The 23941-nt window shown below is 40.9% G+C and overlaps 1 protein-coding gene across 5 annotated transcripts in view; it reads right to left on the bottom strand.

The window, feature by feature from the left end:
* LOC106580096 (small G protein signaling modulator 1) overlaps positions 1-22920 on the bottom strand; it is an 87224-nt gene extending 64304 nt beyond the window's left edge. The window contains exons 1-2 of one of the 5 annotated variants that reach the window (XM_014160746.2): positions 22786-22920; positions 22629-22672 (exon numbers count right to left, since the gene is read on the bottom strand). In XM_014160746.2, coding sequence (XP_014016221.2) covers positions 22629-22672; positions 22786-22819 — 78 coding nt within the window. In that variant the 5' untranslated portion in view covers positions 22820-22920. The remainder of the gene's footprint in view (positions 1-22628; positions 22673-22785) is intronic. The other 4 variants (XM_014160745.2, XM_045702978.1, XM_014160744.2 and 1 more) reach the window with 4 other exon arrangements.
* Between the last annotated feature and the right edge of the window lie 1021 nt (positions 22921-23941).

The raw sequence follows: 23941 nt of genomic DNA, 5'->3' as shown, positions 1-23941 counted from the left end.
CTGGAGATTATTTATTTAATGTGATTAGTGATACATAAAAATAAAAACCAATCCCTCATTTTAAGGTCAACCCTGTTACATGAACAGAACTCTCGTTTTAATACGGTGAAACTATTCCCCCCAAAAATAAAATAAAGACATTGAACATCTAATAGTCAAATCAGTGTAAAAGCAGGTGAGCTGGTTCTACTCTTCTTGGCCATTTTCTGGTGTTTTGTGGCGGAAAACAGAGCAGGTTGAGCATAACCCTGTTACCAATAGATAGGCTAGAATTGTTTTTACAGTAAAAAAAACTTTTGTGTAGCTTGCATTCAATTGCCCCTTCCTGTTGCACACAACAAGCTTCCATTTATGGCAGATTTATGATGAAGTCATCAACCTTGGAAAACCTTTCTAAATGGTTGGAAATCAAACGAACAGCATGCCTAATTGCAATATAGTAAGATTTGACCATTGACCATATAGGGTAGCTATTGTCAATATGCACTCAGAAATACTCATCCTTCCTCATTATAAAAATGATAATAAAAATACATTAGATTTATATAGGATTTTTTTCTAGGACCCACGTCCCTTTACATAGTTTACAGAGAAGGGAAAACACTGGTGACTCATATGATATTTGACTTGAACCATGGTAATTAAAGTAGGCTAACTAAGGCTTGGATACAACTGATGATACTAATGTGTAAATACAGCGCATATTCAATTTTGGCCCCCTGAAAGCATTAAAATAGAAATGCTATATACCAATTTCAAACCAAAAGCCCTGCCTTTGGCTGTCTGAGTTCACAACCTTGTCAGCGTCGGCAGCAATGTTAAAAATCAGCCACAAACATGACTCATGCTGCCATCACGATAACAATAGCAATCCCAAAGTCTGATCACACACACACACACACACACACACCTAATCACACCCTGCTCATTAGAGGCCAGGCTGACAGAACACACAGGCCCACCCCCCCTGCTGTGAGAGAGAGAGGCTCAGGGGGCCACTGAGTGACACGGTTAATCAGAGCAGCTCAAACAACAGGCCTGTGGTCAATACTGAACGTGAGACAATACAAGGAATTCACTCATTCGCTGTTTTTAAATGAAGGGTAAGTTGATGAACATACTTGATTTTTGCAGAAAGCTTTGAAGTGCATCTCCTTGTTGTTTTACAAGCAGTACATGCTGGCTGTTTTAAAATTCCCCCACAACCCACATTCCCACTGAGATGAAGGCTTGTGAGTTCCTTTTAGGTCTAGCCGCTGAGTTCCCCTCTGTGTTGCAGGGTTAACGTTGAGAACCAGATCCTGAAGCCTGGCTTCACCAGTCTAGAGATTGTCATTGTGGAGAACGACGACCCAGGTGGAGTCTTTGAGTTCTCCCCCTTCTCCAGAGGACCCTGGTATGTCAATGTACGTCTGGCACACAGACAGGCATCATGCATTTTGATGCTCATCTGTTTCATCTACTGTGATGTGTGTTGAATATTGAATATTGAATTTTGCAAATGACCATGTGTTCTCAATGGCTTACCTACATCAATAACAGCACCACTTCTGACCCCTAGTTTGTCCCCTTTGGTTTGTCCCGTGACCTTTTCTTTATGGGAGAGGATCAGGTGGTGGAGCTGTATGTCATCAGGACCCAGGGGCAGCTGCTCAAACAGCTGGTGTGGTATACCCTCATGCCCTAAGGCAACGCCGAGTCCAATCAATTGAATATGCCACAGGTGGACTCCAAGTTGTAGAAACAGGATGCACCTGAGCTCAATTTCGAGTCTCATAGCAAAGGGTCTGAATACTTATGTACATAAGGAATTTCAAAACAAAATGTGGTCAATTTGCACCAAAAAATACAAACCTGTTTTCGCTTTGTCATTATGGAGTATTATTGTGTTTAGATTAATGACATTTTTTTTTTATTTCATCAATTTTGGAGTAAGGCTGTAATGTAACAAAATGTGGGAAAAATCAAGGGGTTTGAATACTTTCCGAATGCACTGTTTATGGTCGTTTTACCTACTTAAGCTGAATGACCTGATTGTATGTTGCTGTGGATAAGAGATATGTAGGTGATAATGTAGGTTCAATCATTAAGGCGGTCTGAATGGTGTGCTGCTTTGACTTCATCCCTTATCCACATCGTTTCCTCTCTATGGGAATTTATATTTGATGTTGATGTGCTCATCAACGTCATGTCACTCCTCATCCTTTACTATCAATTAGCCATGTGCAGAATGTCAGCCACCCATTACCCTATGGCCAATCAGCAAAGCTGACTAATGCAACTTTACCATGCTTGCTAAACAACCTATGGGCATACCTGGGTAATAGTTACCTTGCTCTCTTCTCACCAGTGGTGGAAAAAGTACCCAACTGTAATACTCGAGTAAAACTAAAGATAACTTAATAGAAAATGACTCAAGTAAAAGTAAAAGTCACCCAGTATGGTCCCTGGGCGAACCCCCCTTCAGTAACAATCCCCCCCACCCCCCCGCCAAAAAAAAAAGTACTATTCTGCACTAACTGTAATTATTATTATTATTATTCTTTTAGTTTTTAGACATTTGGAACAAATAAATAATCATAACATTTAAAACGATATAAATATAAAAATATATACAAAAATAAGACTCGTAAATATCAAAAAGAAGTAACAGAGAACTAGAAAGAAATATGTGTTGATTTGGCACTCGAGCATCAATACATGACCCATCCCCCAACACTGTCAACCAAGAGTCCAGACTAAACCAATTCACCTTGGTGGTGTTCAGACTGGTTTTATATTATTCTCAACGATTTCGCACAAACCAGAAAAAAATGCAACAATATGTCTGTGAAACTATATATTCACAGTATTATGAATGAATTGTGGTTTATTTGGTAGCTTTTCGTAGTGTGACTGATTGAACTAATCCAGTAGGGAGACCTGAGGTCAACCTACCCCCGCACCCTCCTCCCCATCTCGTACTTCTGAGTGGGAGACGTTCCCAGGCAGTAGCCTGCCTAGCTCACAAACTACAATCAGGACGCCCACACCGACATGATATAATTGACGTGACGTGCAAATGAGCGATAGAAAACCGATCGCGCAAATGTCACCATTTCTGATTTTTGTGTGCGGGCGCCCCATGCCACCCCCGGCAAGATGCCGCCCTGGACGGCTACCCATGATGCCTATACCTAAATCCGCTTCTGCAGCTATGTTATGTGTGATGATTGTGAGGTGCTATACAAATTCGACAGTCACAAAACGGGATTTCAAATAAGCATTTGGCATGTAAAGGGAACTGTAGCCTACTGTTTAGATGGGTTAAATGGAAACTGAAATCTGGACATTGACTAACCAGAATAATCTACTGTATTTTGGGAAACTCCAAAATCTTCTGATAATACTAGTCCCGTGCGAATCGTAATCCCTGTTTTACAGCTATTGCTGGCAGTTTGAGCAAGAAAACAATAACTGATTCGATAAATTGAAGTGCTGTGCATAGCATATACAGTTGAAGTCAGAAGTTTACATACACTTAGGCTGGAGTCATTAAAACTCGTTTTTCAACCACTCCACAAATTTCTTGTTAACAAACTATAGTTTTTGCAAGTTGGTTAGGACATCTACTTTGTGCATGACACACGAAATTCTTCCAACAATTGTTTAAAGACAGATTATTTCACTTATAATTCACTGTATCACAATTCCAGTGGGTCAGAAGTTTACATATACCAAGTTCACTGTGCCTTTAAACAGCTTGGAAAATTCCAGAACATTATGTCATGGCTTTAGAAGCCTAGGATAGGCTAATTTACATCATTTGAGTCAATTGGAGGTGTACCTGTGGATGTATTTCAATGCCTACGTTCAAACTCAGTGCCTCTTTACTTGACATCATGAGAAAATCAGCCAAGACCTCAGAAAAATAATTGTAGACCTCCACAAGTCTGGTTCATCGTTGGGAGCAATCTCCAAACGCCTGAAGGTACCACGTTCATCTGTACAAATAATAGTACGCAAGTATAAACACCATGGGACCACGCAGCCATCATACCACTCAGGAAGGAGACACGTTCTGTCTTCTAGAGATGAACGTACTTTGGTGCAAAAAGTGCAAATCAATCCCAGAACAACAGCAAAGGACCTTGTGAAGATGCTGGAGGAAACAGGTAGAAAAGTATCTATATCCACAGTAAAACGAGTCCTATATTGACATAACCTGAAAGGCCGCTCAGCAAGGAAGAAGCCACTGCTCCAAAACCGTCATAAAAAAGCCAGACTACAGTTTGCAACTGCACATGGGAACAAAGATCGTACTTTTTGGAGAAATGTCCTCTGGTCTGATGAAACAAAAATAGAACTGACCATCGTTATGTTTGGAGGGAAAATGGGGAGGCTTGCAAGCCAAAGAACATCCTCCCAACCGTGAAGCACAGGGGTGGCAGCATCATGTTGTGGGGGTGCTTTGCTGCAGGAGAGACTGGTGCACTTCACAAAATAGATGGCATCATGAGGACGGACAATTATGTGGATATATTGAAGCAACATCTCAAGACATCAGTCAGGAAGTTAAAGCTTGGTCGCAAATAGGTCTTCCAAATGGACAATGACCCAAAGCATACTTCCAAAGTTGTGGCAAAATGGCTCAAGGACAACAAAGTCAAGGTATTGGAGTGGCCATCACAAAGCCCTGACCTTATACCTATAGAAAATGTGTGGGCAGAACTGAAAAAGTGTGTGTGAGCAAGGAGGCCTTACAAACCTGACTCAGTTACACCAACTCTGTCATGAGGAATGGGCCAGAATTCACCCAACTTATTGTGGGAAGCTTGTGGAAGGCTACCCAAAATGTTTGACCCAAGTTAAACAATTTAAAGGCAATGCTACTAAATACTAATTGAGTGTATGTAAACTTCTGACCCACTGGTAATGTGATGAAAGAAATAAAAGCTGAAATAAATCATTCTCTCTACTATTATTCTGACATTTCACATTCTTAAAATAAAGTGGAATGGGCTACAAGACCATCGCCAAGCAGCTTGGTGAGAAGGTGACAACAGTTGGTGCGATTATTCGCAAATGGAAGAAACACAAAATAACTGTCAGTCTCCCTCGGCCTGGGGCTCCATGCAAGATCTCACCTCGTGGAGTTGCAATGATCATGAGAATGGTGAGGAATCAGCCCAGAACTACACAGGAGGATCTTGTCAATGATCTCAAGGCAGCTGGGACCGTAGTCACCAAGAAAACAATTGGTAACACACTACGCCGTGAAGGACTGAAATCCTGCGGCGCCCGCAAGGTCCCTCTGCTCAAGAAAGCACATACACGTACATGCCCGTCTGAAGTTTGCCAATGAACATCTGAATGATTCAGAGGACAACTGGGTGAAAGTGTTGTGATCAGATGAGACCAAAATGAAGCTCTTTGGCATTAACTCAACTCGCCGTGTTTGGAGGAGGAGGAATGCTGCCTATGACCCCAAGAACACCATCCCCACCGTCAAACATGGAGGTGGAAACATTATGCTTTGGGGGGGTTTTTCTGCTAAGGGGACAGGACAACTTCACCGCATCAAAGGGACGATGGACGGGGCCATGTACCGTCAAATCTTGGGTGAGAACCTCCTTCCCTCAGCCAGGGCATTGAAAATGGGTCGTGGATGGGTATTCCAGCATGACAATGACCCAAAATACACGGCCAAGGCAACAAAGGAGTGGCTCAAGAAGAAGCACATTAAGGTCCTGGAGTGGCCTAGCCAGTCTCCAGACCTCAACCCCATAGAAAATCTGTGGAGGGAGCTGAAGGTTCGAGTTGCCAAACGTCAGCCTCGAAACCTTAATGACTTGGAGAAGATCTGCAAAGAGGAGTGGGACAAAATCACTCCTGAGATGTGTGCAAACCTGGTGGCCAACTACAGGAAACGTCTGACCTCTGTGATCGCCAACAAGGGTTTTGCCACCAAGTACTAAGTCATGTTTTGCAGAGGGGTCAAATACTTATTTCCCTCATTAAAATGCAAATCAATTTATAACATTTTTGACATGCGTTTTTCAGGATTTTTTTGTTGTTATTCTGTCTCTCACTGTTCAAATAAACCTACCATTAAAATTATAGACTGATAATTTCTTTGTCAGTGGGCAAACGTACAAAATCAGCACGGGATCAAATACTTTTTTCCCTCACTGTAGCTTATTGGTTGTCGCACGGTCATGCCACTGATAATTTATGTACGCAAATTGGGCCTGCCGCAACTTCTATCACAAGTTCTCGTCACTAAACAGGTTACAGCTGAACATCATGTCTCTCGTCTTTGAAGCACAATCTCATAGTTAATCGCCAAAGCAGTTGCAGCACAAGGCATACTTCCTTCCATATCTGGGGCCAGTGCTCCAAGCTTCAAGATTACTTGAGTACTCATTCAACTAAATTGGATTTCCAAGACTCTTATTTAGTTGACGATTTTGTGAAATCGTATTCGGAAGTATTACGTACTCTAGTACTTTCATTTTCAAAAGGGTGAGCTAACATCAGGATCATGCTAATTCATAGCTATTCTCTTCAACGTTGCATTATTATTCACTTTTTCAGCGTCTTAAAGTTACATTTACATCAGAATTAGTACAACTGGATAAATTGGCTCCACGCTTATTTCATCACTCTCCTATGTGTTTTTATTACATACGCACTAAGAACCCTAATCACATCCTACCCAGCTAACAACGGCTGGTCCCACAGTCACCACTTTGTTGCATTTTATTAAAGAGCAACTGAAGGCAATAAATAACTTTTCTGGTAGAAAACGGCCTGTGGCATCCATATTAGTCAGACATTTTTGTCAGAAACAGAAAATCTTCAAATGTGCCTGGACAATCTCCGATCGCATTATGCGTTAAACCAGTTTGTCATTTGAGTCAGGGTTTCACTACGGATGCTTTCCATCCAAGTACTTTTGGGAGATTTTCAGGTTTTAGTATTTTGCAGGCCATTTCCCTTACATTGGTAAATCAAGAGCTGGGCGTCAACTCACAGGCGTCACTTTACACACAAGGCTAATCACATTAACTCAAGCCACTATTACGTCTTGTCGTATATTGTCTAGTTGCCATCTCAGCCCCATTTATATTAAAATCAGCACGATTTGTTTCCTTGTAATATGCTCGATGACGTCTTATTCATCGGTGTTGTTTCACCCCGCCCCCAAAAAGTATATTATTTACTTTTATTGTTGGACATAAGGCTGTAAAAAAAACACAAGCAAATCAGCTCCAAGTGATTTTAATTTTCAAAATCTGTTCCAAAGTATTCCCACACATAATAGGGAGATATGTTGTATGCGATCGTATACAAATGTAAGCAAGGTTTGAAATGATTATGCTTTAGTCAAATGTTATAAACTCAGCAAAAAAAGAAACGTCCTCTCACTGTCAACTGCGTTTATTTTCAGCAAACTTAATATGTGGAAATATTTGTATGACAATAACAAGATTTGACAACTGAGATTTAAACTGAACAAGTTCCACAGACATGTGACTAACAGAAATGTAATAATGTGTCGCTGAACAAAGTGGGGGTCAAAATCAAAAGTAACAGTCAGTATCTGGTGTGGTCACCAACTACTGCAGTGCATCTCCTTCTCATGGACTGCACCAGATTTGGCAGTTCTTGCTGTGAGATGTTACTCCATTCTCCCACCAAGGCACCTGCAAGTTCCGGGACATTACTGGGGGGAATGGCCCTAGCCCTCACCCTCAGATCCAACAAATCCCGGACGTGCTCAATGGGATAGAGATCCGGGCTCTTCGCTGGCCATGGCAGAACACTGACATTCCTGTCTTGCAGGAAATCACGCACAGAACGAGCAGTATGGCTGGTGGCATTGTCATGCTGGAGGGTCATGTCAGGATGAGCCTGCAAGAAGGGTACCACATGAGGGAGGAGGATGTCTTCCCTGTAACGCACAGCGTTGAGATTGCCTGCTATGACAACAAGCTCAGTCCGATGATGCTGTGACACACCGCCCCAGACCATGACGAACCCTCCACCTCCAAATCGATCCTGCTCCAGAGTACAGGTCTCGGTGTAACGCTCATTCCTTCAACGATAAACGCGAATCCGACCATCAACCCTGGTGAGACAAAACCGTGACTCGTCAGTGAAGAGCACTTTGCCAGTCCTGTCCGGTCCAACGACGGTGGGTTTGTGCCCGTAGGCGACGTTGTTGCCGGCGATGTCTGGTGAGGACCTGCTTTACAACAGGCCTACAAGCCCTCAGTCGAGCCTCTCAGTCTATTGCGGACAGTCTGAGCACTGATGGAGGGATTGTGCGTTCCTGGTGTAACTCGGGCAGTTGTTGTTGCCATCCTGTACCTGTCCCGCAGATGTGATGTTCGGATGTACCAATCCTGTGCAGGTGTTGTTACACGTGATCTGCCACTGCGAGGACAATCAGTTGTCCGTCCTGTCTCCCTGTAGCGCTGTCTTAAGCGTCTCACAGTACGGACATTGCAATTTATTTCCCTGGCCACATCTGCAGTCCTCATGCCTCTTTGCAGTATGCCTAAGGCACGTTCACGCAGATGAGCAGGGACCCTGGGCATCTTTCTTTTGGTGTTTTTTAGAGTCAGTAGAAAGCCCTCTTTAGTGTCCTAAGTTGTCATAACTGTAACCTTAATTGCCTACCGTCTGTAAGCTGTTAGTGTCTTAACGACCGTTCCACAGGTGCATGTTCATTAATTGTTCATGGTTCATTGAACAAGCATGGGAAACAGTGTTTAACCTGTTTGGGATAGGGGGCAGTATTTTCACGGCCGGATAAAAAACGTACCCGATTTAATCTGGTTATTACTCCTGCCCAGAAACTAGAATATGCATATAATTAGTAGATTTTGATAGAAAACACCCTAAAGTTTCTAAAACTGTTTGAATGGTGTCTGTGAGTATAACAGAACTCATATGGCAGGCCAAAACCTGAGAAGATTCTATACAGGAAGTGCCCTGTCTGACCATTTCTTGGCCTTCTGTAGCCTCTTTATCGAAAATACAGGATCTCTGCTGTAACGTGACATTTTCTAAGGCTTTAATTGGCTCTCAGAAGTCGCCAGAACATGGAATGATAACTCTGCAGTCCCTGGGCGAAAAACAGTAGGGGCTTTGGAGACTGGTCCTTCTGAGAACAATGACACTGGCGCACGCGTGCATGTGACGACTCCATTTTTCTTCTTTCAGTGTTTGAACGGATACAACGTCTCCCGGTTGGAATATTATCGCTATTTTACGAGAAAAATCTCATAAAAATTGATTTTTAACAGCGTTTGACATGCTTCGAAGTACGGTAATGGAATATTTTGATTTTTTTTGTCACGAAACGCACCAGCGCGTCATCCTTCAGATAGTGATTTGAACGCACGAACAAAACTGAGCTATTTGGATATAACTATGGATTATTTGGAACCAAAACAACATTGGGTGTTGAAGTAGAAGTCCTGGGAGTGCATTCTGACGAAGAACAGCAAAGGCAATCCAATTTTTCTTATAGTAAATCTGAGTTTGGTGAGTGCCAAACTTGGTGGGTGTCAAAATAGCTAGCCGTGATATCTACTCAGAATATTGCAAAATGTGCTTTCACCGAAAAGCTATTTTAAAATCGGACACCGCGATTGCATAAAGGAGTTCTGTATCTATAATTCTTTAAATAATTGTTATGTTTTTTGTGAATGTTTATTGTGAGTAATTTAGTAAATTCACCGGAAGTTTTCAGTGGGTATGCTAGTTCTGAACAAAACGTGCTAATGTAAAAAGTTGGTTTTTGATATAAATATGAACTTGATTGAACAAAACATGCATGTATTGTATAACATAATGTCCTAGGAGTGTCATCTGATGAAGATCAAAGGTTAGTGCTGCATTTAGCTGTGGTTTTGGTTTTTGTGACATTATATGCTAGCTTGAAAAATGGGTGTGTGATTATTTCTGGCTGGGTACTCTCCTGACATAATCTAATGTTTTGCTTTCGTTGTAAAGCCTTTTTGAAATCGGACAATGTGGTTAGATAAAGGAGAGTCTTGTCTTTAAAACGGTGTAAAATAGTCATATGTTTGAAAAATTGAAGTTTTTGCATTTTTTAGGTATTTGTAATTCGCGCCACTCTATACCATTGGATATTGGTGAGGCGTTCCGCTAGCCGCACGCCTTTCCCTAACAGGTTTTAAACCCTTTACAATGATGATCTGTGAAGTTAGTTGGATTTTGACTAATTATCTTTGAAAGACAGGGTCCTGAAAAAGGGACTTTTCTTTTTTGCTGAGTTTATATGTTTGGGCTTCTTGTGGTCAATTTGCAGTCTATAAATGATTTGTAATTATGTTCCGGCCCCCTGACCATCCGCTCAAGAAAAATTATACCTGGTGTAGACTATGTACCCTCACTCTCCAACAACTACTCTGATTGGTTGTCCTCTGCCTACCTTTCATTCATTAGGCTCAATTAATCAGCCTTCATAATGGCTCCACGATACCTCAAATTATAGTTATTGATAGTTTGTCATTTCATGTGAATAATAATCAATCATCCATATAGAGTTGTTGGTCATTCATTATTGCTTCGTTCATATAATTCTCATTCCATAGCCACAGATGGTGAGTATCCAATTACAAACGTTTGCAATTATTGTAATAGTAAATGAAAGGTGGTTATTCATTATTACACCTTCTCAAATTGAACAATGTTAGGCACTCTACAGGCCTGCATTGACATGTGTCCCTACCTCCTTGCATTACAGCATGTGTGGTTGGATTCTAGGTACGAGCAGATGTAGCAATCGGTCGGTTCTAGGAAGAAGTAGATGCAGCATTTCAAACTAAGATTCTGGTGCTCAGCAGGCCATGCATCATCATAATTCACTTATCTATTCAAATCACATTACCACATACATGGTTAGGTTCTACTTGCATCTCCGTAGCATTTGGTTAGGTTATATGTACAAGCAGACCTTAATTTCATCTAAACACATCAGCAGATGTTCAATTCAGCACCCTATGCATTCATTGTGTAATTTGATACTTTCCATTACAGCATCATTTCACTTTTGTTTCATTCTTTGCATGGATCGCTTTTCCATATAATTAATACATTTGTTTCCAATATCTAGATCCAATCATTGCTTGGGACATGTCCCATCTCCCTGGTTAAAATGTTGCATGGTTTGCATGGTTTGTCCCTTCTCCCTGGTGAGTAACTCACATTCTTTTTGGGGGTGTTTCGATGCCAGCTGCCCCGCACAGGGCTACCAGCATCACAACATCTGACTCCGAGGACTCCGAGGGTCATCCCTCGAAGATGAGGCCCCGTGTGGCTGGGATGTGGGTTCAACGCCAGGGATGTGGGTTCAATTCCCACAGGGGACCAGTACAGAAAAAAATGTATGAAATGTATGCATTCACTACTGTAAGTCGCTCTGGATAAGAGCGTCTGCTAAATTACTAAAATGTAATTGTAATAAAATGTTTATACTTTAATTTTGCCTTTGTTGTTCATTCAGTTTGCCTGTCCTCGATTGAAATGTTGGTTCAATCGGTAAGGCGGTCTAAATGGCTTGCTCCCGTAAGCATAATGCTCGGTTATGGGGCGGCAGGTAGCCTAGTGTGTTGAGTGTTGGGCCAGTAACCAAAAGGTTGCTAGATCAAATCCCAGGGCTGACAAGGTAAAACTCTGTCCTCCTTCCCCAGAACAAGGCAGTTAAACCCACTGTTCCTAGGCTGTCATTGTAAATAAGAATTTGATCTTAACTGCCTAGTTAAATAAAGGTTAAAAAAAAATCATAACATATTCACATTGTATCCTCTCCATGTGCACAGCTAGGGGTGTGCAATTTGGCCGAATTATAATATCACATTTTAAATTGTTTTGACGGCATAAGACGGTATTTTATGTTTTTGAATAATAAAAGTTCAACCTGTTCTTTATGAGTAGTGTGTGACCCTAGGGTGGCGACACATTCTATATGATTTCAATGGGTCCCTCTCCTTTCTGATTGTTTTATACTGTTCAATTAAACTTCAACCAAAAATAACTTTCAGCAGTTGCATTGATTTCTGCACTCATTTGAGATCATTTCCACACTGACACATAGGGCTGCATGATATGGGCAAAATATCCAGGGCTTATCTTTAACTAAAGGTTGCAATTACAACTTAGATCAAAACAGTGAGATGAACTGTTAGAATCATGGGAAATGAATGAATATACTAATTCAGATTTTTTTTTTTTTATGTAACCTTTATTTAACTAGTTAGATGATAATATTGGGCACTTTGAATAAAGTGTTGTTTGACATGACAATGAATTAAAATGCCAGGGAGGAGTTATTGTGACAGGGTAATAGGAACCAAAGTCTTGGTCAATGTTTCCTATGGAGCCCTATAATCTTTGGCTACATTAAATGCATTCTCTTAGCCCCTTCATGTAGGGCACATATTCATGCTTCGCCTATTCCTCTTTGATTTAGAAGATACTGTTGCACAAACAACATGCTGATTTAGGCCTACACCATCACTGGTATTAGGCTGTATAGCTACGTTTGCCTAGCTAGCTAGCTAGCAATCAGCCTTAGCGGCTAACACGGCTTAGCCACAACGTGCTAAGAAAAGACAAACTAGCTGTTTGCAGAAAGAAACTAATAGTGTAATTATAGAACGCTTGTGGATTTATATTAAGAAGCAAAGCTGAAACAGCATCGTTGTTGCATGTGCTGCATTGACCATGCAGACTGAATGCAAGTGTCTCATGGTCGAGCAACAACAAATGCGCTCCTTGAGTGACAGGGGGCGGGGCAAGTTCTGTGTGGAAAGCAACATGGAGAGAGAGAGAAGACTCAAGTAGCAGAGTAAACTATAAAAATGGACGTTACACACGGCGTACCACATTTAACAAACCAAACATTAAAATACCATTATAGAAGGTAAAGCAAAAACCCAAACCAGTCCGTGCATCAACACCGGTATATAGTAATATCTGATGTTGACATGCTCAAATCATGTCACTCCTCCTCCTTAGCCACGTGTAGAATGTCAGTCACGTATTACTCTATGGCCAATGAACAGCAGCTGAATAATGCAACTTTATCATGCATGCTAAACAACCTATGGGCATACCTGGGCAATAATTACCTTGCTCTCTTCTCACCAATGGGAATACATGTTGTAATGTATTTAAATGAAGGCTTAATCTAGTTTCTCTCACTTGTGTCTTAATACAAAAGGTTCACAGGCGACCCTCCACCACCAGATGAAGACTCGTCATCGGAAACTCTTCCTCCCAGCGAGGAGGCACTCACAAATGTCAGATCTAACTGGACATTACAGTCGTAGCCACAAGTTTTGAGAATGATACAAATATACATTTTCACAAAGTCTGCTGCCTCAGTTTGTATGATGGCAATTTGCATATACTCCAGAATGTTATGAAGAGTGATCAGATGAATTGCAATTAATTGCAAAGTCCTCTCTTTGCCATGCAAATGAACTGAATCCCCAAAAAACATTTCCACTGCATTTCAGCCCTGCCACAAAAGGACCAGCTGACATCATGTCAGTGATTCTTCTCTCATTAACCTGTTGGGTCTAGGGGGCAGCATTTGCACGTCTGGATAAAAAAAATGTACCCGATTTAATCTGGTTACTAATCCTACCCAGTAACTAGAATATGCATATACTTATTATATATGGATAGAAAACACTCTAAAGTTTCCAAAACTGTTTGAATGGTGTCTGTGAGTATAACAGAACTCATTTGGCAGGCAAAACCCTGAGACATTTTCTGACAGGAAGTGGATACCTGATGTGTTGTATTGACTTTAAACCTATCCCATTGAAAAACACAGGGGTTTAGGAATATTTTGGCACTTCCTATTGCTTCCACTAGATGTCACCAGCCTTTACAAAGTGTTTTGAGTCTTCTGGAGGGAGATCTGACCGAACAAGAGCCATGGAACGGTGATGTCCCATTAGACACCTGGCGCGCTAGTTCATGTTGGGTACCCTCGTTCCAATACGTTATAAAAGAGTATGCATTCGTCCACCTTGAATATTATTCATGTTCTGGTTAAAAAGGCCCTAATGATTTATGCTATACAACGTTTGACATGTTTGAACGAACGGAAATATATTTTTTCCCCTCGTTCATGACGAGAAGTCCGGCTGGCTTACATCATGTGCTAACGAGACGGAGATTTTTGGACATAAATGATGAGCTTTTTTGAACAAAACTACATTCGTTATGGACCTGTGATACCTGGAAGTGACATCTGATGAAGAGAATCAAAGGTAATGGATTATTTACATAGTATTTTCGATTTTAGATCTCCCCAACATGACGTCTAGTCTGTATCGCAACGCGTATTTTTCTGGGCACAGTGCTCAGATTATTGCAAAGTGTGATTTCCCAGTAAGGTTATTTTTAAATCTGGCAAGTTGATTGCGTTTCAAGAGATGTAAATCTATAATTCTTTAAATGACAATATAATATTTTACCAATGTTTTCTAATTTTAATTATTTAATTTGTGACGCTGACTTGACTGCCGGTTATTGGAGGGAAACGATTTCCTCAACATCAATGCCATAGTAAAACGCTGTTTTTCGATATAAATATGAACTTGATAGAACTAAAAATGCATGCATTGTCTAACATAATGTCCTAGGAGTGTCATCTGATGGAGATTGTAAAAGGTTAGTGCATCATTTTAGCTGGTTTTATGGTTTTGGTGACCCTGTCTTTGACTTGACAAAACATTACACACAACTCTTGTAAATGTACTGTCCTAACATACTCTAAATTTATGCTTTCGCCGTAAAACCTTTTTGAAATCGTAAAACGTGGTTAGATTAAGGAGATGTTTATCTTTCAAATGGTGTAACATAGTTGTATTTTTGAAAAATTTGAATTTTGACATTTATTTGGATTCAAATTTGCCGCTCTTGAAATGCACCTGCTGTTGATGGAGTGCACCACGGGTGGCACGCTAGCGTCCCACCTAGCCCCAAGAGGTTATTAACACAGGTGTGAGTGTTGACGAGGACAAGGCTGGAGATCACTCTGTCATGCTGATTGAGTTCGAATAACAGACTGGAAGCTTCAAAAGGAGGGTGGTGCTTGGAATCATTATTCTTCCTCTGTCAGCCATGGTTACCTGCAAGGAGACACATGCCGTCATCATTGTTTTGCACAAAAAGGGCTTCACAGACAAGGATATTGCTGCCAGTAAGATTGCACCTAAATCACCCATTTATCGAATCATCAAGAACTTCAAGGAGAGCCCAAGAAAGAAGGATTCAAGGCGCCCAAGAAAGTCCAGCAAGCGCCAGGACCGTCTCCTAAAGTTGATTCAGCTGCGGGATCGGGGCACCACCAGTACAGAAGTTGCTCAGGAATGGCAGCAGGCAGGTGTGAGTGCATCTGCACGCACAGTGAGGCGAAGACTTTTGTAGGATGGCCTGGTGTCAAGAAGGGCAGCAAAGAAGACACTTCTCTCCAGGAAAAACATCAGGGACAGACTGATATTCTGCAAAAAGTACAGGGATTGGACTGCTGAGGACTGGCGAAAGTCATTTTCTCTGATGAATCCCCTTTCCGATTGTTTGGGGCATCCGGAAAAAACCTTGTCCAGAGAAGACAAGGTGAGCGCTACCATCAGTCCTGTGTCATGCCAACAGTAAAGCATCCTGAGACCATTCATGTGTGGGGTTGCTTCTCAGCCAAGGGAGTGGGCTCACTCACAATTTTGCCTAAGAATACAGCCATGAATAAAGAATGGTACCAACACATCCTCCGAGAACAACTTCTCCCAACCATCCAGGAACAGTTTGGTGATGAACAATGCCTTTTCCAGCATGATGGAGCACCTTAACTAAGTGGCTCGGGGGAAAAAAACATAGATATTTTGGGTCCATGGCCAGGAAACTCTCCAGACCTTAAATCCCATTGAGAACTTGTGGTCAATCCTCAAGAGGCGGGTGGACAAACAAAAACCCACAAATTCTGACAAACTCCAAGCATTGATTATGCAAGAATGGGCTGCCATCAGTCAGGATGTGGCCCAGAAGTTAATTGACAGCATGCCAGGGCAGATTGCAGAGGTCTTGAAAAAGAAGGGTCAACACTGCAAATATTGAGTCTTTGCATCAACTTCATGTAATTGTCAATAAAAGCTTTAGACACTTATGAAATGCTTGTAATTATACTTCAGTATTCCATAGTAACATCTGACAAAAATATCTAAAGACAATGAAGCAGCAAACTTTGTGGAAATTAATATTTGTGTTATTCTCAAAACTTTTGGCCACGACTGTAAATGTAAAATCTAGACCTAAATTGTAATGTACAGTATACTGAGAAAATATATAAACATGCAACAATTTCAAAGATTTTACAGTTACAGTTTATATAAGGAAATCAGTCAATTGAAATATATTCATTAGGCCCTAATTTATGGATTTCATATGACTGGGAATAAAGATATGCATATGTTGGGCCTCACAATGGGCCTCAGGATCTCGTCAAGGTATCTCTGTTAATTGCATTTTATCGATGGCAAATTTAATGGTGTTCGTTGTCCGTAGATTATGCCTACCCATTCCATAATTCCACCGCCACCATGGGGCACTCTGTTCACAACATTGACATCCACTCACAAACATGTCGCAATACACGTGGTCTGCGGTTGGGAGGCTGGTTGGACGTACTGCCACATTCTCTAATGGGGTTGTAAGCGGTTTATGGTAGAGAAATGAATACTCAGTTATTTGGCAAAAGCTCTGGTGGACATTCCTGCAGTCAGGACGCCAATTGCACGCTCCCTCAAAACTTGAGACATCTGTGGCATGGTGTTTTGTGATGAAACTGCACATTTTACAGTGGCCTTTTATTGTCCCCAGTACAAGGTGCACCTGTGTAATGATCATGCCGTTTCATCTGTATTTTGATATGCTACACCTGTCAGGTGGATGGATTATCTTACCCTCCCCCCCAAAAAAGATATAGATGTACTATTATAAAGTGGTTGTTCCACTGGATATCATAAGGTGAATGCACCAATTTGTAAGTCGCTCTAGATAAGAGCGTCTGCTAAATGACGTAAATGTAAATGTAAATGTACATTTGAGAGAAGTAAGCTTTTTATGCATATGGAACATTTATGGGATCTTTTACTTCAGCTCATGAAACATGTGAACCACACCTACACTGTACATGTTATGTGTATATTTTCGTTCAGTGTAAAACATATTTCTTTATAACATCACGTTATCAAGTGGAGTCTGCTTCCTCTATTAATCATCTATTATTTATGGATACCAACATGCTAAGAATACATTCATTAAGCTTTAATAATGCTGTATGTAGCTATAATGTCTTGTTCATTGATGATGTGCTTATAGATGTGTAATAAATTGATTTGTTAATGTAAATCTTTAGCGCAAAACAAAATCAAACCACTGAAATACAATGGGGCACAGCAAATGGGCATTGATTGGTTGGTTGGCAGCTAAAGTAAACGTGCAACCTGGGGGGCACGTCACTTCTCTCAGGCCTTACTGGTTCTATTCCATCATCAGTCAGAATCTGGATCCCATTCAGTCATCACAGAATCTAACTGGTGAGCTGTATTACCGGACGACCTGCAGGTTTCTATGGCGACGGCACGTGTCACTCTGTTCCCTCAGTCCCCACCAGCTATCTGAGAGATACTGTAGCTGGTGGGGACTGAGGCAACAGTGACAGAGAACGTCAACAAGCCCATTAATCAACGAGAAAAACAGATGACTGGTATTATGCATGATCATTGGTTCGCATTTCCCTTCATCAGCATAGGAAACAGTTAGGTGGAGGGATACTGACTGTGTTTAATTTCATAATTCTATAACAATAAATATGTAGACCCTTTGAAACTGTGTATATTAATCTAGTTCCCAAAAACGTTTAATCTTATGTGCACTTTTGACGCTAGAGTACACTTCTCTTCCATTTCTCTTGTATGACATTTAGGCTAAATCTATTTGGTGCCCCCTGTGAGCAGTAATACTTTTGACAGCTAATAGTTAACTTGTTTATTGCCCAAAGAACAAGATCACTTCCATGCACAATATGAATCTTTACTGTCGTGTTCTGCAACGGCAAGTGCTGGTATCATTCTCTTTCAAGTATCACTCTTCATCTCTGCTGTCACATTGAGGATAAAATCTCATCAAACCTGGCAACCCTCCACTACTGCATAAGGGGGCTTGGATAGAGTAGATTTACACAGTCTTCCCATTAACTCCTGCTACACAGCCACAATCAGAAAAAGAGGGAAGACAGACCAAGGCCCATACACCTTTCCCCATCCCCATGGGCTGTTACAGTGAAAAACAACTAGCACAATTATGTAAGCCAAGCTGTTGGCTAAAATCATCTGTTGACAGTTCCTACTGTGCATTATTAGTGTGAATGACTCGTACACCGAAATCAAATACTGAGAAGTGACAGACTTGAGAAAAGATGAATTCACACTGAAATGCCTTGGTTAAAAAGGTAGTTCAATATTCAAAACGCTCTATTGCAAAATGTCTTGAAGTCAGTTCCCTACTACTGGAAGTAAACAAAGAACCTTGTAAGGCCTCAACGATATCCCTTCCTATTGTCAGCCTCCTTTGCTAAATATGGACAGTTTGAACACAGCGTTTCATAATCACAAATGGATGCATTGTTGGGTACGTTTCCAAATGTTACTCATTGATAATTATCATTTGTAGTATATAATTCAGCTGCCAAGAATAGTAATAACCACCATTTATTCACAAAGCTTCATAACACAAGATAGGTTAAATATGCAAAAATATGAAACAATGAGAACCCGAGTCATTACCACCTCATCAATGACAACAGAGGCTTTCCTTTCCTGTTATTTGTGATGCGTCTCTGCGCACCCAGGTAATAATATGATTCTACAATGTCTTCTATTCATGTGTGATCTGAGACCATGAAAAAGGTCTATTAACCTGGAGACAGCGAGAGGTTTCCCTGAGACTGGGCATCATAATTATGCCATATATTGCTTATGATCTTGCTGAAACCTTATACCTAAGTAAGAAGCCAGGGAAAAAAGGTGTCTGATACAGAAAAGCAAATGAAAGGTGAGCTGTTGCCCACTGTGCCCTACTCTTCCTCTCACCTTATGTAAACACAGGTGTGTGTGTGTGTGTGTAGGAGAGGGGGAGGGGGAAGGAGAGGGAAAGAGCGAGAGAGCCCCAGATACGTCCAGTATAGGCTATTCACATGCTTCCTTCACTGAACCCCACAAGCATAATGTTCTGGCCTAGACCCAGGTATACATTGTACAAAGTGGCACGTAGCCAGTTGGACAGGGAGAACATTCAAGCGTTCACTGCCACATCATCAGACAAGCCGTATCCAAGCTAACACAGGAGAGAAAGAACGAATGAATACAAAACAGAGCGTCGAGCACAACAAATCACGTCCAGGCGAACGTTCACGATCGGATCCAGACGGGGGCTGCACATAGAGCTCATTTGTGGGTGATATCCTTAGTTTGGCAGCTTGCTACTTGTAAAAAGGTTAGCCCATGTAACGGTAACACTTCTTATTAAGGTCTCTTAATAAACCATTGATAAAGAGGTTACTTCCCATTTGTTGATAATTGTTCCTACATTTGTAAAATGTCAATAAGCGATCTCTAAATAGTCATTTACGCATTTATAAACACTATTTTAACTAAACTGCCTTTTTTCAGCATTATTCACATTTTCGTTTTGTGAGTACAGATTAGCCTACATACTTTAATAGCTTGTAAAATAACACTACATCCACTCGTGTGTATCTGCTATCCATCATTGCAAATAAGATGAACACTGGGACAAGGTGTAATATACATTTTAAAGTCGAGCATATTCTTAGAAGTTTTATAAAGCCAATTTGAATTAAACTGCCTTTTTTGTCAGCATGCTAGGCTAGCTAATGCTAAAGCGTCCGGCAGCAACTCACCCCAACGTTAGGTGTCACATTTTCATGGAATCCAACGGGCCGCTTTAGTATCAGCTAGCCTAGAGACTATTTAGAGATTACTTAGAGACATTTACAAATGTAGGAATAATGATTAATAAATGGTAAGTAAACTCTTTACATTACTGTTTATAAATCATTTATTAAGGGACCTTAATGTATAGTGTTACCAATGTAGCTAGCTAGTTAAGGCTGTGACTCAAACAAAGGCAGATTACAGACATCGCACTACACTTGACTACTTTCTATTTCATTTTTTTCTTCTGATGCATGTAGCCTAGTAAATGAACGTTCATGATGCTAAAAGCTCAACAGCTGGCCACTGCCTATCTTCTATAGCTACTATTTTAATTGAAATGGAAAACAAAAAAAGCTTTTAACAACTCACTTTTAGTGATTCAAGTTCCATTTGCTTCAGCAACCTCTTCTGCAGGGTGCTCAAGGTCAAAGGTCAAGGTCGGAGGCATCTGTGCTTTTTCCACTATCTGCACCATTTTACTTTCATTTCTCACTCCAATAGTTGCTTCTGGGCAATCAAATCACTGGCTCGGGCTGTGTGCCTCAGAGGTCTGCTGGAGTGTGTAGCAATCATATTGTATCATTGGGGAAAGACAGACTGCTTTGGTCTTATGGTCCCTCTCTGCTCCACTGCAGTTTAAGCCCTGAGCACTGAGGAGCTGAAACTGAGTAGGATCTTGGGGGAAGCGAATCTCAGTAGGGCCTCTCAACACAGGCTGGTTTTTAATCACAGGGTGGGTATGTGCTCTACTGATAAGGCTGGTGACAGGACTTTATGAAGATCAGGAGTAAGCGACGGAAGTTGAAATCTCTCCTTCATTCAGACACAGACTTGATTTGATGTCTTTGTTTGCGTGACACACGGGTCTCGCGCATTTATGACACCAATAAAGATAGAGTGAGTCCTCTGACAAAAGACAAAACCGACTAATCACATCTCAAAGAACCCCTGAAGACAGGAGAGGAAAATAAACGTGTTTCTCTGATCCATTTTCAGCCTACTACACCAAGTATGTGGTGCTTAACAATCTGACCTAAAGACAAAATGCACTATACCTTTAAGATTACATGGATTTCTATGCAACAACTCTTCAATGGATTGATTGAACATACCTGTAGCTTATTTAGTTAGTATCATTATTAGATGTCACTACGACATTAGAATGTGGCTTAAGAGTCTTGAATGACTGCATTATAACACATTTTACTTGATGTTAAATATTAACAATAAATGGGTTTAACAACAGCCAATTTCTTTTATGTTTCACAAAAACCCATATGAGTTGGACCCTAAATGGACCCTATAGGCTAGAGTTCCATGACTGGACCCTATAAATATATTATTTATAGGCCTGTACTATATATGTCAAATCGGAGGGCCTACTGTCCGGACCTCTGGCAGTCTCTATGGGGGTACCACAGGGTTCAATTCTTGGGCTGACTCTTTTCTCTGTATACATGTCACCAAAGCCCCATATACTACCCACCACTGCGACCTGTACGCTCTCGTTGGCTGGCCTTTGCTTCATAATCGTCGCCAAACACATTGGCTCCAGGTCATCTACAAGACCCTGCTAGGTAAAGTCCCCCCTTATCTCCGCTCACTGGTCACCATAGCAGCACCCACCTGTAGCACGCGCTCCAGCAGGTATATCTCTCTGGTCACCCCTAAAGCCAACTCCTCCTTTGGTCGTCTCTCCTTCCAGTTCTCTGCTGCCAATGACTGGAACGAACTACAAAAATCTCTGAAACTGGAAACACTTATCTCGCTCACTAGCTTTAAGCACCAGCTATCAGAGCAGCTCCCAGATCACTGCACCTGTACATAGCCCATCTATAATTTAGCCCAAACTACTACCTCTTCCCCTACTGTATTTATTTATTTTGCTCCATATTATTTATATTTTAACTTTGAACTTTCTTCAAACTACAAATCTACCATTCCAGTGTTTTACTTGCTATACTTTATTTACTTTGCCACCATGGCCTTTTTTTGCCTTTACCTCCCTTATCTCACATCATTTGCTCACATTGTATATGGTCTTATTTTTTTCTACTGCATCATTGATTGTATGTTGTTTTACTCCATGTGTAACTCTGTGTTTTTGTATGTTGTCGAACTGCTTTGCTTTATCCTGGCCAGGTCGCAATTGTAAATGAGAACTTGTTCTCAACTTGCCTACCTGGTTAAATAAAGGTGAAATAAAAAAAATAAATATATATATAGCCTACCCTAAACCCCTAATTAAACAGTTCATTACTTCTAAGAATATGTTCGACTTTAAAATAGATATTACACCTTGTCTCAAGGTTCATCTTATTTGCAATGATGGATAGCAAATACACACGAGTGGATGTAGTGCTATTTTACAAGCTATTAAAGTATGTAGGCTAATCTGTACTCACAAAACGAAAATGTGAATAGTTACTGTAAAAGTAAATAACTGAACAGAAAAACAAACATAGCCAATCTACTCACGCATCGCCTATTTTAGCAATGTCGAAAGTTAACTCATAACCAAATAGTTAGTTTTTCTGATTCGATCATTGTTGCAGGATGTCAGGTAACACCCACCTCCTTCTTGACGGTGCCCAGTAGCCTCTGACGCGTCTTTGCTTCTAAAACAAATCAGAAAAGGTGTCATGTCATTTATTTTACAATGCGTCTACATCTTCAGCACATGATATATGCTTCATTTGGTTATGTTTTAAACGGTCGTGTCTTCTCTTACCTGCCATTGCTGCTGTTCTTGTTGTTGTTGGCATGGAATCCGGTCCCCTTTGCGTAGCTCCTTCACACTGAGACCATCAGCTCTATGTGGCTATATCGAACCGGAGAGCAAGTCAGCGCTTGAGGCTTTACTCACACCTCTTAAAGCTACAGCAATCACCAAATTCGATTCTTCCTCCTCGGGCCTACAGACTCTTCCCAGAAACGCAAAATAAAACTGATACGTGTGAAGAATAAAGTGACTATTTTATACGTTTGGCGAGATTTTTTAAATTTTATTTTTGGATTGTCTAACTCATCAAAGAGACAGCGCCATTTAGGCATAATGTAACCTATTAAATACTGAATAGCCTGAATTTGTCCAAACAGGTTCCGTATTGTTCACATGGCCTTCTTCTGTAAAGTCAGGAGCGTATCATGAACCATTCATTTCCATAATAATTAAGCATTGTAATAACTGAGCCCTGTCCTGCAGCAAATTTGGTTGCAAACACACAAAAGCCTTCCCTCACCAATAAGATATTTTGCTAAGCAACCCCCTGAACCATATTAGCAGAGCTATTTGAGCTCGTCAGTAGATCTGGTGTCCTGGTCTTACAGCCTCCATCTCTGGGGGTAAATGGCATCATATACTGTTGGATAAATCTATATTGCTTTTTATAGACATTGATCTGGGCTCACTGGAAAATAATCCACCATGTTCCTGGGGCACTATACAAAGCAATACAAATCAGAAGAACCATTTTGTGTATTCTAGGCTTGAATAACGCTGTGATGGTCAGGAATCGTTCAAAAAGCTGTGGACAAATATAGTGGTGTGAATAGAATCTTGGAGAGCCGACGAACCTCAAGTCTAGTCTGTCTAGTGGGGATATCCAAGTCCACATATATCCCATATGCCTTCAGGTTGCAGAGTGGGGACACACCATCCTTTTAAATTGATTAGAATGAATTAAATATGTCACAGGGATAGTATTGGTTCATTGGTGAACCAAAATGATGTCGCTTGATGTGTTTGTGTAATAAGGAGTTTCCACTTCTATTTGTTTTAGAAACACGGTCAGTAGCCTCTCCTTTTATTATTCCTCCACCTTGTGGTGAAATGTTGAACCGTAATTCTGAGGGTGGTAGATGGTGGTAGAGTACTTGGCTAGTAG

Source organism: Salmo salar, chromosome ssa20, assembly GCF_905237065.1.
Source record: "Salmo salar chromosome ssa20, Ssal_v3.1, whole genome shotgun sequence".
In the NCBI taxonomy this organism is placed as follows: Eukaryota; Metazoa; Chordata; class Actinopteri; order Salmoniformes; family Salmonidae; genus Salmo; species Salmo salar.
This window is presented reverse-complemented; position numbering and strand designations above follow the sequence as displayed.